The following is a 15669-nucleotide window of genomic DNA, read 5'->3' on the forward strand; positions in this document are numbered from 1 at the left end:
CCAAGAACTCTAACATTGATTTCAAATGATATATAATTAAGATTTTTATATCTACATCTCTATATATCTGCTAAAGCAAAGAGTTCCTGTCCAGTTGCATATTTTATGGAGCCGGTAGAGGGAATAGAGTAACCCCACCTGAGGGAAATACTTAAACATGCTCTGCAGATAACATGAGAAAGAGAGGTTTTCCCATGACCCCACTGACTCAGTATTAAACCCCAGCCTATGGTTAGAACCTCTTCAACATGGATTTCCCAAAAAGGGCATCCTTCTACTCCAAAGGCAAGAGTGCTGAGCAAGTTAAACTACTCCAGGTCCTGCGGCGCATCTGTGTGTCCAAAGAAGAGTTGCTGGTAAGCGCATAAGGTCAGATCACATCCTCTGGATGCTAACTACTTTTTCCTGACAGCTCATTTCTAAAGAAGGCCTCAGGGGCTATCCTTGTTTTAGAGCTGTGTTTGTGCATTTACTAAATTAAAATAGGCTTCACGCTTTGCCATTAGTTGCTGATGAGTTCCTTGTTCTATTATTTTTCCATTGTTAATAACAACAATGACATCTGCGTTCTGTACTGTGGACAGCCTGTGAGCAATCACAATACAGGTCCTTCCTTTCCGTGCCTGGTCAAGGGCCTGTTGCACCACCTAGGGAAAAATACAGAAGACATTATGGACTTGGTTTTAACACCTTCTCAGAACTGTTGCCCCTACACTGGCAAAATTTGGATCTGTAATTGACCAACAGCACACTCCCACCAGTGGAAGATGTAGTGTACACAGGTCACAGGCATTTTTAATCAATTTTAGCCAAGTCTGATCTGAATAGGATGAAAGAGTGGTAAGAAGGCTGCAGTGTCTTTGTGTTACACTTCAACAGTTATGGCCACAGTAGGGAATTCCAGCTTTGAATTTGCCTACTGTGCCCACAGCCCTAAAGGCTGGTCTACATGAGGAAAGACAAGCCTGGACATTTCAGTAATCTAAAATATATATTTCTCTTGGGAAGAGGTTAAGTATATACACAGTCTTCCACCCATGGCACAAAAGTTTAGGCCATACTTGCACATACAAAGCCATGTTTAAAACATAGACTTGGTGTAAAACCTATATCAGCATAGCTATGTCAGTTAAGGGTGTGAAAAAAAACACCCGCTACAGCCATAGCTCTGCTGACAAAACTTCAAGTGTATACACAGCTAGGCAGACAGAAGAGGGCTTCTGTCAGCATAGCTAACTTCACCAGCAGAAAAACTCCTTCTGTCAGTGTACACTGTGCCTAGATGAGGGGGCTATGCTGGCAGAAGCTTTATCGTGTGGAGATAGTCATAGTCGTCAAGCAGTTTTGTAGTGCAACCGTAGTATAACATATTTTTGTCTTGCTTTTGAGGGCAGAAAAAAACAAAACATATTAGGGACCACACTTTCACCTTGTTAAATGCGCAGGATAAAACAGCTCCCTAACCTAAGAATACATATATTTCTCCTCCACCCGGCCACCGTCCAGACAAGTAAGCACAGATTCTCAATGGTGTTCTAACATGGTTAAATCTGTGGTATAGACAGGGCCTTGGCAAAACGCATGTGGCTCTTGCTCCAAAATCAGATAGGGAGAGTGGTGTCTGTCCAAAATTGGAAGAAGATTTTAACAATTTTCTTTCCTATTTGGCCATTAAGGCACTTAGGGCCATACACTGTCACCACTGATTTCAGTGAGGCTACTTGTGGAGTAAGGTGCTACTTAGGCCTGGTCCACACTACCCCCCCACTTCGGACTAAGGTACGCAAATTCAGCTACATTAATAACGTAGCTGAATTCGAAGTACCTTAGTCCGAACTTACCGCGGGTCCAGACGCTGCAGGCAGGCTCCCCCGTCGATGCCACGTACTCCTCTCGCTGAGCTGGAGTACCGGCGTCGACGGCGAGCACTTCCGGGATCGATCCCAGAATATCGATTGCCTGCCGTCGGACCCGGAGGTAAGTGTAGACGTACCCTCAGTGAGAGTCAGGTTACGAACATCTGGCCTTTTCGTAGTGACCTGCTGTGGCTGTGCCAAGGTCTAGGGAGAATCCACGTTCTGGAGAATCTCACATGATTCTGTTGGATTTCCAATGTTTTTATCTCACACCACTGTAATCATAGAATCATAGAATATTAGGGTTGGAAGAGACCTCAGGAGGCCACCTAGTCCAATCCCCTGCTCAAAGCAGGACTAACACCAACTAAATCATCCCAGCCAAGGCTTTGTCAAGCCAGGCCTTAAAAACCTGTACGAATGGAGATTCCACCATCTCCCTAGGTAACCCATTCCAGTGCTTCACTACCCTCCTAGTGAAATAGTGTTTCCTAATATCCAACCTAGACCTCCCCCACTGCAACTTGAGACCACTGCTTCTTGTTCTGTCATCTGCCACCACTGAGAACAGCCGAGCTCCATCCCCTTTGGAACTCCCCCCTTCAGGTAGTTGAAGGCTGCTATCCAATCCTCCCTCACTCTTCTCTTCTCCAGACTAAATAACCCCAGTTCCCTCAGCCTCTCCTTGTAAGTCATGTGCCCCAACCCCCTAATCATTTTTGTTGCCCTCTGCTGGACTCTCTCCAATTTGTCCACATCCCTTCTGTAGTGGGGGGACCAAAACTGGATGCAATACTCCAGGTGTGGCCTCACCAGTGCCGAATAGAGGGGAATAATCATTTCTCTCGATCTGCTGGCAATGCTCCTACTAATACAGCCCAATATGCCGTTGGCCTTCTTGGCAACAAGGGCACACTGCTGACTCATATCCAGTTTATCGTCCACTGTAATCCCCAGGGCCTTTTCTGCAGAACTGCTGCTTAGCCAGTTGGTCCCCAGCCTGTAGCAGTGCATGGGATTCTTCTGTCCTAACTGCACTTGTCCTTGTTGAACCACATCAGATTTCTTTTGGCCCAATCCTCCAATTTGTCTAGGTCACTCTGGACCCTATCCCTACCCTCTATCTTATCTATCTCTCCCCCCAGTTTAGTGTCATCTGTGGACTTGCTGAGGGTGCAATTAATCCCATCATCCAGATCATTAATAAAGATGTTGAACAAAACCAGCCCCACGACCGACCCCTGGGGCACTTCGCTTGATACCGGCTGCCAACTAGACATTGAGCCGTTGATCACTACCTGTTGAGCCTGACAATCTAGCCAGCTTTCTATCCACCTCATAGTCCATTCATCCAATCCATACTTTTTTAACTTGCTGGCAAGAATACTGTGGGAGACCGTATCAAAAGCTTTGCTAAAGTCAAGATATATCACGTCCATATCCATTTCCCCATATCCTCAGAGCCAGTTGTCTCATCAATCACTACTTTTAAGTTCATTTTGAGAACTACTGTACCCATCTCAGTTCAAATAAGTGAAATAATGCAAGTTCAACTGGTTACCGATTCAGAATGTACAGTCTTATTTGTACAGTTATTCTTCTATAACACTTATTAAATATATATGATATAGCAGGCAGCAGGCATGTCCAGCTAAATTACAGAAGAGCATGATGTGCTACTGTGACCTTAAGCAGTGAAATGCTGTATTAAGTGGTAGTGAGCAGGCTTCAGCAAGGTCTACAGTAGTCTTAAAACATTCCTGAGCAAGTAATCTCATTAGTTCATAAAATAATCTTAAGCACTGCACTGCCTGTACAAACACAGCTGCAATTCTGTTCCTTCAAGGAAGATACTAGAGAGGGGTATCCGAGGGAGTGGGGGGAAGTGTGGAGATGAATGTGAAATGATCTGAATTAGCAAGCTGGAGAGCACTGCATGACTGCAGCAGCCAGGTTAGAAGTTAGCCAAAGGTGGGAGCACAAAATAGCAATAAAGCAGAGTCTGATAGTGGGGAAAAAAATGTAGAGTAGCTAAACTCAAGTGTTCAAAAACCAGAAGACAAATGAACCTGTTTGTCAGAGGGTGGAGATGGATGGCAGGAGAGAGATCACTTGATCATTACCTGTTAGGTTCACTCCCTCTAGGGCACCTGGCATTGGCCACTGTCGGTAGACAGGATACTGGGCTAGATGGACCTTTGGTCTGACCCAGTACAGCCGTTCTTATGTTCTTATGTTCTAACTCCCCACCACACTAGGAGATTATTTCCAAACTAAAACGCACACAGAACTTGCTTCTAGTGCTTGCATCCCCTTCACGTGCAGTTGAGCACCACAGCAACTAACACTGTGTTATGAAAAGAAAAGGAAAATACCCCAGAGGGGATGATGGATGCTGTGATCCCTACTTAGCCATCAGAAAGCTGGCCGAGTCTGATACTGCATGACCCACCCCACTCCAAGCTTCAAACTAAACGCTACATGAAAATAAGTGGGATGTTTGTCCTTTCCTTAGTACTATTGTTGGTTTCCATACTATTGCCTCCAGTCCATGGATACACATTCTTGTACACTATTATTAAACATAGGCAAGTTACCTTTTCACTCTCATTATCAAGAGCAGAAGTGGCCTCATCTAACAACAAAATTTTTGGTTGCCGAAGAAGAGCCCTTGCAATAGCTATTCGTTGTTTCTGGCCACCTGAGAGCTGTGTTCCTTTATCTCCAACCCGCGTGTTGTATTTCTGTTATAAAAACATACAGTTGATGAAGCAAGAGGTTAATTATTTACATTACATTGCAACTGTAGGTAGAATTAAAAATAAATCTACAGGTTTCCTTTCACCCACCGCCCCTCCTCTAAATTTTGTGTAAGAAAGAGTAGAAAATCTATTCTGGAGTATTACTGGATTTCCCATTGTGGCTCAGACCATGGTGTGAGGTTGGGAGCAATGCAGAGACATACCCTCCCTTGCTACTGATCTTGTGCACTTACTGTGCCTCAGCTATTGACCTACTGGTGATGGGGACAATCCCATGGAATAGTACATCTCACTTAAAAAAAGCAAAGTAGTATTTCAACATTAAATCAAACATTCCTATTTCAATAATGTTGAAAACTACGTAAGGATAATAGTGCTGTAATATCAAAATCATCAGACCTTCCAGTACCTTGATATTTGATATATTCTAAGACTTGAGTCACTTGATTACCTCAGGAAGTTCTTCTATAAAAGAATGAATATTTGCTGCTTTTGCTACTTCTTGTATCTCATCCAATGGTACATTCCGACTGTTATCCCCATAGGCAATATTCTCAGCTATGCTGCAGTCAAAAAGCACTGGCTCTTGGGAGACTATTCCTATTTGAGAGCGTAGCCACTGGATATTCAAATGTTTTGCATTGATGCCATCAAACAGCTGCCAACAACAACAAATGTCAAAATTTGGTATCTGATATTTCAATCAGACTTTATTCACAAACATTACAATTCTGATAGTTCTTGCAATGATAATTCTCAAGGAACTATCAAGAGTTAATAGCAATGAATATCGAACCCCTCTGGAAACCCCTCCAGACAGAGCAACAGGTGAGAAGACTTCACAGCACCAGCAACCTCCTGATGTCAGCTGACTCGTTCAGTATCGAGCTCCTATATCTTGATTTTAAGAAGTGTGTTGATTATGTCATTAGTTTTCACAGCGTTGGTTCTGATGAGAGCTGAGCAAAACCTGAAATTTCCATCTCGTGGGAAATTCCAATATTTTGACATTTGTTTTCATCCCAAAATCAGAATGAAAAGTCAAAATATCATTTTTTTTTCATGAAATGAAAAGTTCTGAAAAATTTTCATTTGAAAGTGTTACAATGTTTTGTTTTGACTTAGTTTGACATTAACCTGCATCGTCGTAATGTGCAGCAGTGCCTAATGGGAGCTGTAGCTTTGTGCCTCATGTCCCCTTTGGGCCAGCTCCCTGGCTATATTGTATCTCTCATGATGCACCACGTGGCTGGGTTAGAGGGGAGACCGTGGGAGTTAGCTTAAGTCCACTGGGAACAGGTTAAAGCTAAACCACAATAAGCCAATCTTAAAATGAAATAAGAGTCAATGCAGGGGGTTGCATCAGCTTAAATATATTGATTAAAAAACTAATTTATGTTAAACTGCTGCAGATTTCTGGTGTAGGCAAGTTTTAAGGATAAACATAGCACAAATTGACTGCAAAGGTTGATTACTCCAACTAAATGCAAGTGGACTGGGGTTGTGTAATGAATTTGAGAGCCATGTGTTTTCCACCTGTGTATTTCCAAAAGGGTGGGGTCACAAAGTTTAGGAATCTTGCGGGTGTATCAGGTCTGGATCAGCTGATTTGTACTGCCCATCTCTTAAGTGGAGTAGCACTACAAGAAACATTGTTTTCTGATGCCAGTTCATTAGCAACTCAAAGAGTACTCTTCTTGGTCAATAGTCAGTCATTCTCCATGAGATTAAATTTACAGTTTCCAAAAGTAACATTTCCTTTAGGTCAGTGATAAGACGACAGTTTTTCCAATGACTAAAAACTGTGAGATGTTATTTTTTTTAAAATTTACCATTGATGTTTGTGGTCCTAGTTCTGGAAAAGAGATGTTATGTGGGATACTGACAGTGAAAAAGCCCAGCGGAAGAAGCAATAAACCAAAATTTCTAATCTGCTTACTCACTCCAGCTATAATCGGTACAATATGGCAGAATTTGACCTAATGACCACAAAACCTGCATGACATGCTGTGCTCAGTAGTCACTGAATCAATATAAGATCAGGCATCCCAGCTGGCCTCAGTTCACTGTAGCTTGGTCACTGGGGTTTTTAAAATAGCAGTAAAGCTTAAGTAGGAACATGTGGTTAGAAAAACGACAATAAAATCACCAGTGCAGATATTATCAAAATTTAATCTTACCACTTGCCCTGTGAGAGGGTCATAGAATCTCTGTAAAAGCTGAACAGAAGTGCTTTTCCCACATCCACTGCTGCCAACAAATGCCACGGTTTGTCCTCTTTCAATCTGAAGCGACAAGCCTTGCAGGATGGGAACATCTGGGCGAGATGAATAAGTGAAAGACACTTCACGGAACTCTAAACCTCCTCTGAACGTAGCCTGTGAGAAGAGATGGGCAATGCTTTCATGTCACATGTGTTCTAAAACTTAAACAGAAGACTTCTTTAAACATTTGCCTTAAAAACACATACGTCAAGTTAAATATTTATTACAGACATATTCCAGAAATGTCCTGGTTGTACTCAGCTGCCCTGTTCTATTATTTTCACCAAAAGATTTCTAAACTGTCCTGACAATGCTGGTGTGGGTGTGATGGTGACTAACTGTTCCGAATAACACTTATTAACTGTTCTTCAAATTTTATTCTACTATAATCAATCTTTAATTTTAGGTCTTGGACACCATGCTTACATTTCCAGGAAAAGAAGTTTCTCAGTCTTAGCATGGAAGACAATGGTAGCAACTGATTCTGTCTCCGTATATGGTAATGTGCTATGTTCTTTCAGGACTTAGCTGGTTTTAAATTGCTTAACACAACACAGACATATGCCCACCCCCAAAGGGTTCTGTAAGACTTGTGATTTAAAACATATGGCTCATTCACGGTCTGATTCGGTCACTGTCTGCAGAGGGTGTTCCCACTGAAGTTGTACCAAAGCATAGTGATACCCATCCATCTTCAAACACAAAAATTATTTAATCTAATGTCACCTGCTCTATGGGCACCACCAGAACCAAAGAATGAGGAAGGGGCTCAGTGTCTGATGAACAACCCACCTTGACTAGGTCATCCTTGTTCTGATTATTGTCTTTTTAGATTGTGACCTTTGTGTGTGTCAAGGATTTCATCTTTAGTATCACAGTAGCAACCAGACGCCACCATTAGGATCGGGGGCCTGTTATACTGGACATTGTACAAACATAAGATAAAAGCCAGTCCCTGTCCCAAAAAATTTACAGCATAAGGCCCTGCTACTGCAACTTGCTCGGCACAGGCGGCCCACTCCCCATTGTGGGTGGGTGCAGTGTAAGGGTCTGCCTGTGTAGAACATGTTGCAGGATCAGAGCCTAAATACGGGACAGGACAGGACAGGTGGGTGTAGACCACAATAGAGGTTGATGAAGAAGAAAACAAGGGTGACAGTATTAGGAGCACAAGATTTCATATATTTGCTACAGTGTACAACTTAGCAGGGATATAATCAGTCACTAACAGGTCACTTATTATTAGGTGTTAGTACATTTTGAGCACAGCTGTAATATAAACAACAATAGCACTGAGATGAATGGATAAAAGGCTTGTCACTCCACGATAGCCCAAAATACCCACCCTTCCAGCCTCTCTTTTTCTTTATTCTAAACAGAAGTTTCAATGAGGTGAGATAATTGCTAGCAACAAGGACATGTGGAGTACATTTAGAACTGAAGTTGCACTCACTGGTTTTTCTCCTTCTTGGCTGTAGCTATCAATGGCTGGTGTCCTTTCAAACAGAGCAAACAGGTGTGCGGCCCCTGATTTGGCTTTGGCATATTCAGGTGCAAAGGTTAACGTCTCGCCAAGTGCCATAGCACCATATGTAATTGCAGAAAAAACTCTATAGGAAGGAAAACACAGTAACTTCTGGTTAGATGCCAGCTTCATTCTGCGAGGCAAAAGCAACAGAAGCGCTAGTGTCTCAAAGGTCATGACATGTAGCAGACATTTAAGTAGTAAAGGAAATCAGTGCAAGACACCTCTTTCCCCTCTAACAACCAGCATAAGCAAACAACCCCTGCAGGTTGTATTTTCAAGTACAAGGATGACATTGTGCTTTGCCTTGTGACCCAGGAGCCCATCATATCCCCTGCACCTCTGCATAAAACAGCAGCTGCAGTAGCTCTGTAGGGATTCAGGATGGACAGGGATAATCCATGGGGTCCTTTAGTTCCCCCCAGATCTCTCACTAGGGAGCAACAATGTCAGTGGCACCACCGGGACTCAAGGCAGGAAGAGCAAGAGGGAAGGACCTTGCTAGGGCTCAGGAACTCTTCACCTCAAGTGCTTCTCACCCTGCTGGAGAGCAGCAGTGGCAAAACCAGAACTCTAGAGGCTTACGAGTTCTCTAACTGATTGTCCTTTTGTCATGCATGCATGTAATGCATGACTGGAGATACTAAGACCCAGGTCTTTGAGGGAAGAGAAATTGAAATAGGAGGTTCTGTAAGCCCGGATAGCTACAGGGGATCAGGCTCTTTAGGAGCTGGGAATTCTGGTAAAAACTGGGAGTTGATAGATTCTTAATGTAAAAATCAATTAATTAATAAAATCGTACAGGAATGGCTGCACTTTCTTAGTTGACATTGTATCATAACTGCTTAAATTTGTAAAAAAATACAGCAAAACATTGTGAGACTAACACAGCTAGGATTTGCTCTATGAGGGAGAAGTGAGGACTGGATCCTGGAGGATGCAGGGAAAATTATGTATAAAGGGATAGTTTGGTTTGTAATTTAGTGGAATTAAATAATAATATGTATGGGATTATAGAGCAGGATTGGGTCAATATTAAAATTTAGACTATGTCCAATGGCTGGATGGGAATTTTTTCCCTTTTTCTCAGCTAGAGATGGGATAGAGAAATCCCCTTTAAAAATAGTGTACTTGTATGGGCCAGACCCAAGAATCTGGCCCATATTATTAAATTATCAGGTTGAGAGCACAACTAAACTGAATACTCCTGTGATTTTATTGTTGCAAATTTCTTGCCTGCCTTCCTTATTCCTCTGCCTCCACTGTTTACAGCTCTCACTTGTGTCCTCGGACAGTTAAGATTGTTAAGTTAATCAGGACAGGAATCACGTGTCGTTTACCTGTGAAGTATCTAGTACAATTTTAGGTGCTATCAAATAAATAACTGCATAATATTTCAGAAATACATTAACCTTTTACATTCCCTTCCAAAATAAATACATAATAAATAAAAATTAAAGCCCCGTATCAGCAAAAATAATGTTTAATGTATCCACATGAACAGCACTGATGCTTAAACTGATTTTGCCACAGGCATTTGCAAGAAGACACTATAATCTGAATAGAGCATATAGTAGACATGTGCTTCAAGAATTTTTGCATATATTATATACGATCAGGTTTAAGCACTGATTTTAAGGCCAGTTATCCATACCTCATGTTTTACGTTATAAAGAGCAGAGGTTATAATAATTTAATAATAAATCTACTCTGAGTGAAAGACTAAAGAGACTAAAAATCATGTTTTAAGCAGATACATGAAGAGCTTGATCTTTTGATTTTGTAAACTGGGTTCTAGATCACAATCTTCATTTTATAATATTAATTATCAGCTAGAAGCTAAGTATATAAGATGAACATATGCCTTCTAAAAGTCAGGCCCTATTAATGTATCTCACGTTGGGCACCAAAAACATTTTTGAAAATGTCGGGCCTAAAGCACTCTGGAAACATAAGGCCCATTAATAGTTAGTTTCAACAACAACAAAAATGGGGCATTTTAAAACATGTGGACCATTCATCTTGTATTTCTCTTGTGTTCACTCAAACCTGAGCCATTATCTTCCACAAACAGAATCTTAATTTAATAGCAAAGATTACGTGTAATCCTAACAAGACCTTTATTGTTCCTGACCTATAATTTCAAAGACCTTGTTCAGCCATCATTTCCGTGACGTGGGGCTCTTATTTTCTTATAAGTTAAAGAAGAGAACTGCACAATACATCTTATATAAAGCAGGCAAACACAGTATTCGTTCATGAGGATTATCACACTCAGTTTAGGTCAGATTACAGTTAGGCAAGAGGGTGCGCATACAATACAAAGAAAGACAATGGGGAACAGGGCAGTCTCCCAATACTTGCATGGTTTCTGACTGGGTACCAATACTTTCTCTCTTTCAAAAGAGCTTATCTGCACAATCTGGCTCCTGTCAGCATACATGTGCTCCACACAATCTTTCCTGTGCGTGCTACTTCAAGTGTCAAATTGGTAAATAATAGTACGGAAGAGGACCTGCTGGATGAGCCATGTACAGTCCCTGAGGGACTAGCTTCTATGGCTGACTGGAGGACAACAATTCCGTTTCACAGCAACTTTTGAGGTTTCCAATTCTTTCGTTCTGCATTAGAATAAAAATAAAACCTTTTCCTGAAAGGAGGGGTATGTCACTCTATAGCTGGGGGTCTAGGTCACTGCTGCATGAGACCCACATTTAAGTTCCTGCTCTGCCTGCTTCGGAGCAGAGCTCTTCATCCCAGATCACTTTAAAATCAGACAGAGTGGAGACTTGCAGCTTGATCTCTCACAGCTTAGGTGAATGGCCTAACCAACTCGCTATTCTTTCTCCACCCTTTTCTCTGAGCCCCATAAGCCTTCCAGATGAAAGTTCTGTAGCGATAAACGCCTTTTGACAAAACACATATTGCAGTGAAAATATTCCACTGATTTCAAGTAGAGGGCAATGCTACAAAAAATGAATCGTCCCTGAATGTTTTGTAAAATAAAAATAAAAATCAGTGAAATAATTTTTCTATAAAAACAACAAAACTATAAGCTCCTCTTCCAGAGGAATTGCTAGATTTGCTTCATCATCAACCATCCTGTTGGAAGCTGGCAATGAATGTGTCTACACAAAATGATGAAATCAGGAGTGCATCATGCCCGCTGTGCTCCCATGGGAGTCAGGTAAGGCAGTTTTAAAAGTGCAGCCTGGCTTTGTAGGTGCCCTGTCATACCAAGACTATCAAAGCGATGTTCTGAATCAGCATATTGCTTTGATTTCACCACCTCTCCAGCAAACACCACCCTATTTTGGGGATATGCTAGCTGTCAACCCTTCTTGACCAGGAGGAATAGGTGCTGTGTAGTGTTGGCACACTTCACTGGGCAAATTTAAGCTGCCAGAAAACCTACACTTCCCAGCTTCCTGAGGTAATCTGATCCAATATTGTGAAAGCCCTTGCTGACAGAATATCACCCATTAGCATACTTTATTGTTGGCTTGTTCCTGCTGTTATGACTCTGGTTTCTCATTGTCTACTGCAAAACACAGCAGGCATTGCCAGGAAAATAGCCACTTTTCTAAAGCACAGTGGGTGTCAGAACAACGATCATTTTCAGCATAAAACCAACCTGCCCCTCTCCTGCAACTGTGGCAGGATGTACCATCCAGAGAGCCCTCAGTTTTCTATATGCTATTATGCCTACTGAAACCCAATAGGACAACACATGGCTAGTGCTTGGAACAGGCGGTTAATAAAAGGGGCTGTATTTTGCTTTAACTTCAAATATTGTCACATATTTTTGAAATATGAGCTCCATGACATGCCAGCTGACATGTCCATGTCCATGCTCATGCTCATCTACTCCACTGTCCTGTCTCCAACAGTGGTCAGAAGCAAAGGCTTTAGAGGAAGGTGAAAAACCAACCCATAAAGGATAATGTTCTCTAAAGTGAACCTGCTCTCTGAAGTTAAGTCCCTCTGGAGTTCCTCACATTCTTTTCCAGTGTGTGTCATCTGCTCACTCCTTCACCATATTACTTATTAACACCAGTCCTAGTATTAAACCTCATGGCACCCCACTGGTAAAATTCTTTGCGGGTTAAAAACTGATCATTTATTCTTACTCTTAGTATTCTGTCTCTGAACCAGTTTCTAATCCATGACACAACTTTATCTCTGACCTTCAGGCTACTTCATTTTTTTAACCGCCTCTTGTGAGGGGCATTGTCAAAAGCTTATTGAAAGCCTTTACAGAATATTCCCCCTCTTGGATCCTTCAGCATTTCTCAACTGTGTAAAGGTGTCACAGGGATAAAAGACATCTCTACTGTTAATGGGATTTTAAAACTTCATGATGCTTCTTCCTTATCACAATTCTCCTTTTCATCATAATCAGGGCCGGCTCTAGGCACCAGCAAACCAAGCACGTGCTTGGGGCGGCACATTTTCGGGGCGGCATTCTGGCCATCTTTTTTTTTTTTTTGCAAAAGCCTAGAGCCGGCCCTGGCAGCAGCAGCGTGTCGTGCACGGGGGGGCGCCCTGGGGCTGCTGCGGTTCGCACCGCGGGGGAGCAGTGCTGCACCTTGTGGCTGGGCCAGGCAGGCTCCAAGCGGGGGACACTCGGGCTGGGGGCCACCCCGCGGGGCACACGGAGCTGCCTGCAGGTGCTGTAGGGCAGCCGCCCCCTGTGCCGCAGCTGAGGCTGAGCGAAGCGGCCCGAGCCGCCCAGGAACTGCGGCAGGGCGGCCAGAAGCAGCAGTGGGGCCATAGAGGCGGTGCGCTGCCATGTGGGGCCCGTGTCCCACTCTCTGGGGCTCTGCTCCCTCTGGGGCTACCCTGCCCCAGCTTCTCAGCCCCCTGTCGGGGCGGTCCCCCGGCTCTGCCCTCCCGGGTCCCGGCCGGTCCTGGAGGCGGGAGCCCTGGCTGGAGGGACCCTGGGCTGAGGCGTGGCCCGGGAGCCCCGCTGCTTACCCCGGGAGCCCCGCTGCTTACCCCGACCCTGCCAGCGCCAGACCAGCTGGAGGCGAGGGGGGAGCGGGCGGAGTCAGCACTGGTGGGGGGGAGCCCAGGGCTGGGGCAGCAGGGAGTGCGGGTGTGTGTGGGGGGGGGGGGAAGAGAGAGCCCAGGGCTGGGGTGGCAGGGGGTGAGGGTGGGGGAGGGCACTGGGGGGGGGGGGGGGGGCAAATTTTTTTTGCTTGGGGCGGCAAAAAACCTAGAGCCGGCCCTGTTCATAATCAGGTGTTTCTCTGTCAGCACAACATTGTGGCAAACAGCTTCTCTTTTCTCTGACAAATTTGAGGACAAGATTTTCACAGATTTCTCTATCACTTGCTGAGCCTCCTGGTGATGGGACTGATTTGAAATGCAACTCTCAATACTATCATGGTAGACAGCTATCTTCTGGAAATACTGGGTCAGTGTCACTAATGACTCCTGCAGTTACTGTAAAGATATGATTACTTTTAATTATCTGAGCAATCCACTTACTAATGTGTTATTGGAGTGTTTATTAAGATTTGTTGATGTACCAACAGATTACAGAACACCTTTGCAGCCTAAAAATGTGACCTGGCTTCATTTAATCAAAATAAATCATAATATTTGTAAAGGAAAGTTTTTAAATTAGATTCAAGGGGGAGATACATTTGGATATATAATAAAATGTTGGGGCAAAATCCAAGCAGATTCAAATGGGATCATAAAATGTCTAGAATTCTGCTTTGAGGTGAGTGATACCAATTCAGATAATTCCATTACTAAAGAAAAATATCAGCAATTGCCACACAGATGCTGTGGTTTATATGGTGGTTTATACTTAGAAGTATTGGAGACACTGTAGTTTCCCAGCATCCACATCAGGCCTTGTGTCTGCCAAGAAATTTTAAATTTATATTTAAAAAGTTCACATTGGGGGGAGGGGGAGAAGAGGATGATAGATACAGATACTCCATTGTGTGTCTGAAAGCCCCTATGCTTTTGGCAAATTTATAATGAGGCCTTCAGCTAGGGAACATTTGGACGTCTTTGGTCTAGGATTATGAGTGCTTGCCCTATGCCTCATCACCATTTTGGGTTGGTGGGTGTGAGGAAGGTGACAAAAGAAGCAAGCTCTCTCTCTCTCAGTTCTTCTTGCAAGTTATGCGAATAACCAGGCTAGCTAGCACCGGCATGTACCTTAATCAGACGGCATCATTTTCAGATGTAAAGAAAAGCAGCACAAGAGATGTTGGGCCAGATTCTGATTTCAACACACTACCAACTGCAACAGCGGTACTCCTGATTTACACCAGTGTCAGCAAGAAGAGACCCAGCCCCTATATTCATTAATTTTAATGGTTCAGTAATAGATCTTTGGCTCACTAGTAAGAGGAACCCTCTCTTTCCAGGTACCTGTGTGCTGTACTCTGGCCATCAACAGAACTCGCTTCTCTGTCTCTTGAGTGGCCATATTCCTCTACCACCACATCTCTGTCATGAACAGCCATGCTCAATACTTAACCATCTTCATTAATGTAATTTCTCTGTCTGTCTCTCCCCCTCCTGGGTGGCTGTTTTAAATTCTTGATCATCTGCCACGCAGCTCTGTCTGACCTCTGTTGCCAATAACTCCCCAAACATTATTAGCATATATGATTAGGCACAGAAAGAATAAATAAGATGTGCTGCCAGACTGTGACACCAGATCTAGGCAGGCTCCAAAGATGTGTCATCAACTTAATGACTTTGCTCCAAAAATGGAATATGCCTAAGACTTGTTTCCCAGTAAAAACTATCCCCACATTTTCCTGCCCCATACCACAAAATGTGACAGGGTAACCGGAGAGAAGGAAGATCTGTTCTGCAGAAGTGAATGTCTAATGCAGGGATAAATACTGCCATAAACTGAGAAGCTGTTTTCAAGTGGTTTTAATTGTAAAATCATTTCTTTTTAACCACCCCCCCCCCATTTTAATCTTAAGATCCAAAACCTCACATCTAGGTGCAATTAAGCACATGATTTGGTTGCTGTATCAGGGCTCCAATGCGCAGCCTGAATACTGTGCATTGGCATAGGTGCTGGAACTAAGGTGCTGGGGGTGCAGCCGCACCCCCTGGCTTGAAGCAGTTTCCATTATATACAGCTTTACCGTTTGGTTCAATGGCTCTCAGCACCCTCATGTACAAATTGTTCCAGCGCCCCTGTGCATTTGGTACATATGAATGTAGGAATTTCCTTCAGCCTTGATGCTGAAGTTTGATGGGGTCTCTGTGGCCTT

The 15669-nt window shown here is 43.3% G+C and overlaps 1 protein-coding gene across 1 annotated transcript in view; it reads right to left on the reverse strand.

Annotated features, from left to right (window-relative positions):
* Nucleotides 1-449: 449 nt before the first annotated feature.
* Nucleotides 450-15669, reverse strand: part of LOC135874481 (ATP-binding cassette sub-family B member 5-like) — a 59739-nt gene continuing 44519 nt past the window's right edge. Inside the window, exons 23-27 of the mRNA XM_065399312.1 lie at nucleotides 8336-8492; nucleotides 6799-6996; nucleotides 5070-5276; nucleotides 4454-4600; nucleotides 450-647 (exon numbers count right to left, since the gene is read on the reverse strand). Coding sequence (XP_065255384.1) covers nucleotides 450-647; nucleotides 4454-4600; nucleotides 5070-5276; nucleotides 6799-6996; nucleotides 8336-8492 — 907 coding nt within the window. The remainder of the gene's footprint in view (nucleotides 648-4453; nucleotides 4601-5069; nucleotides 5277-6798; nucleotides 6997-8335; nucleotides 8493-15669) is intronic.

Source organism: Emys orbicularis, chromosome 2, assembly GCF_028017835.1.
Source record: "Emys orbicularis isolate rEmyOrb1 chromosome 2, rEmyOrb1.hap1, whole genome shotgun sequence".
Taxonomy (NCBI): Eukaryota; Metazoa; Chordata; order Testudines; family Emydidae; genus Emys; species Emys orbicularis.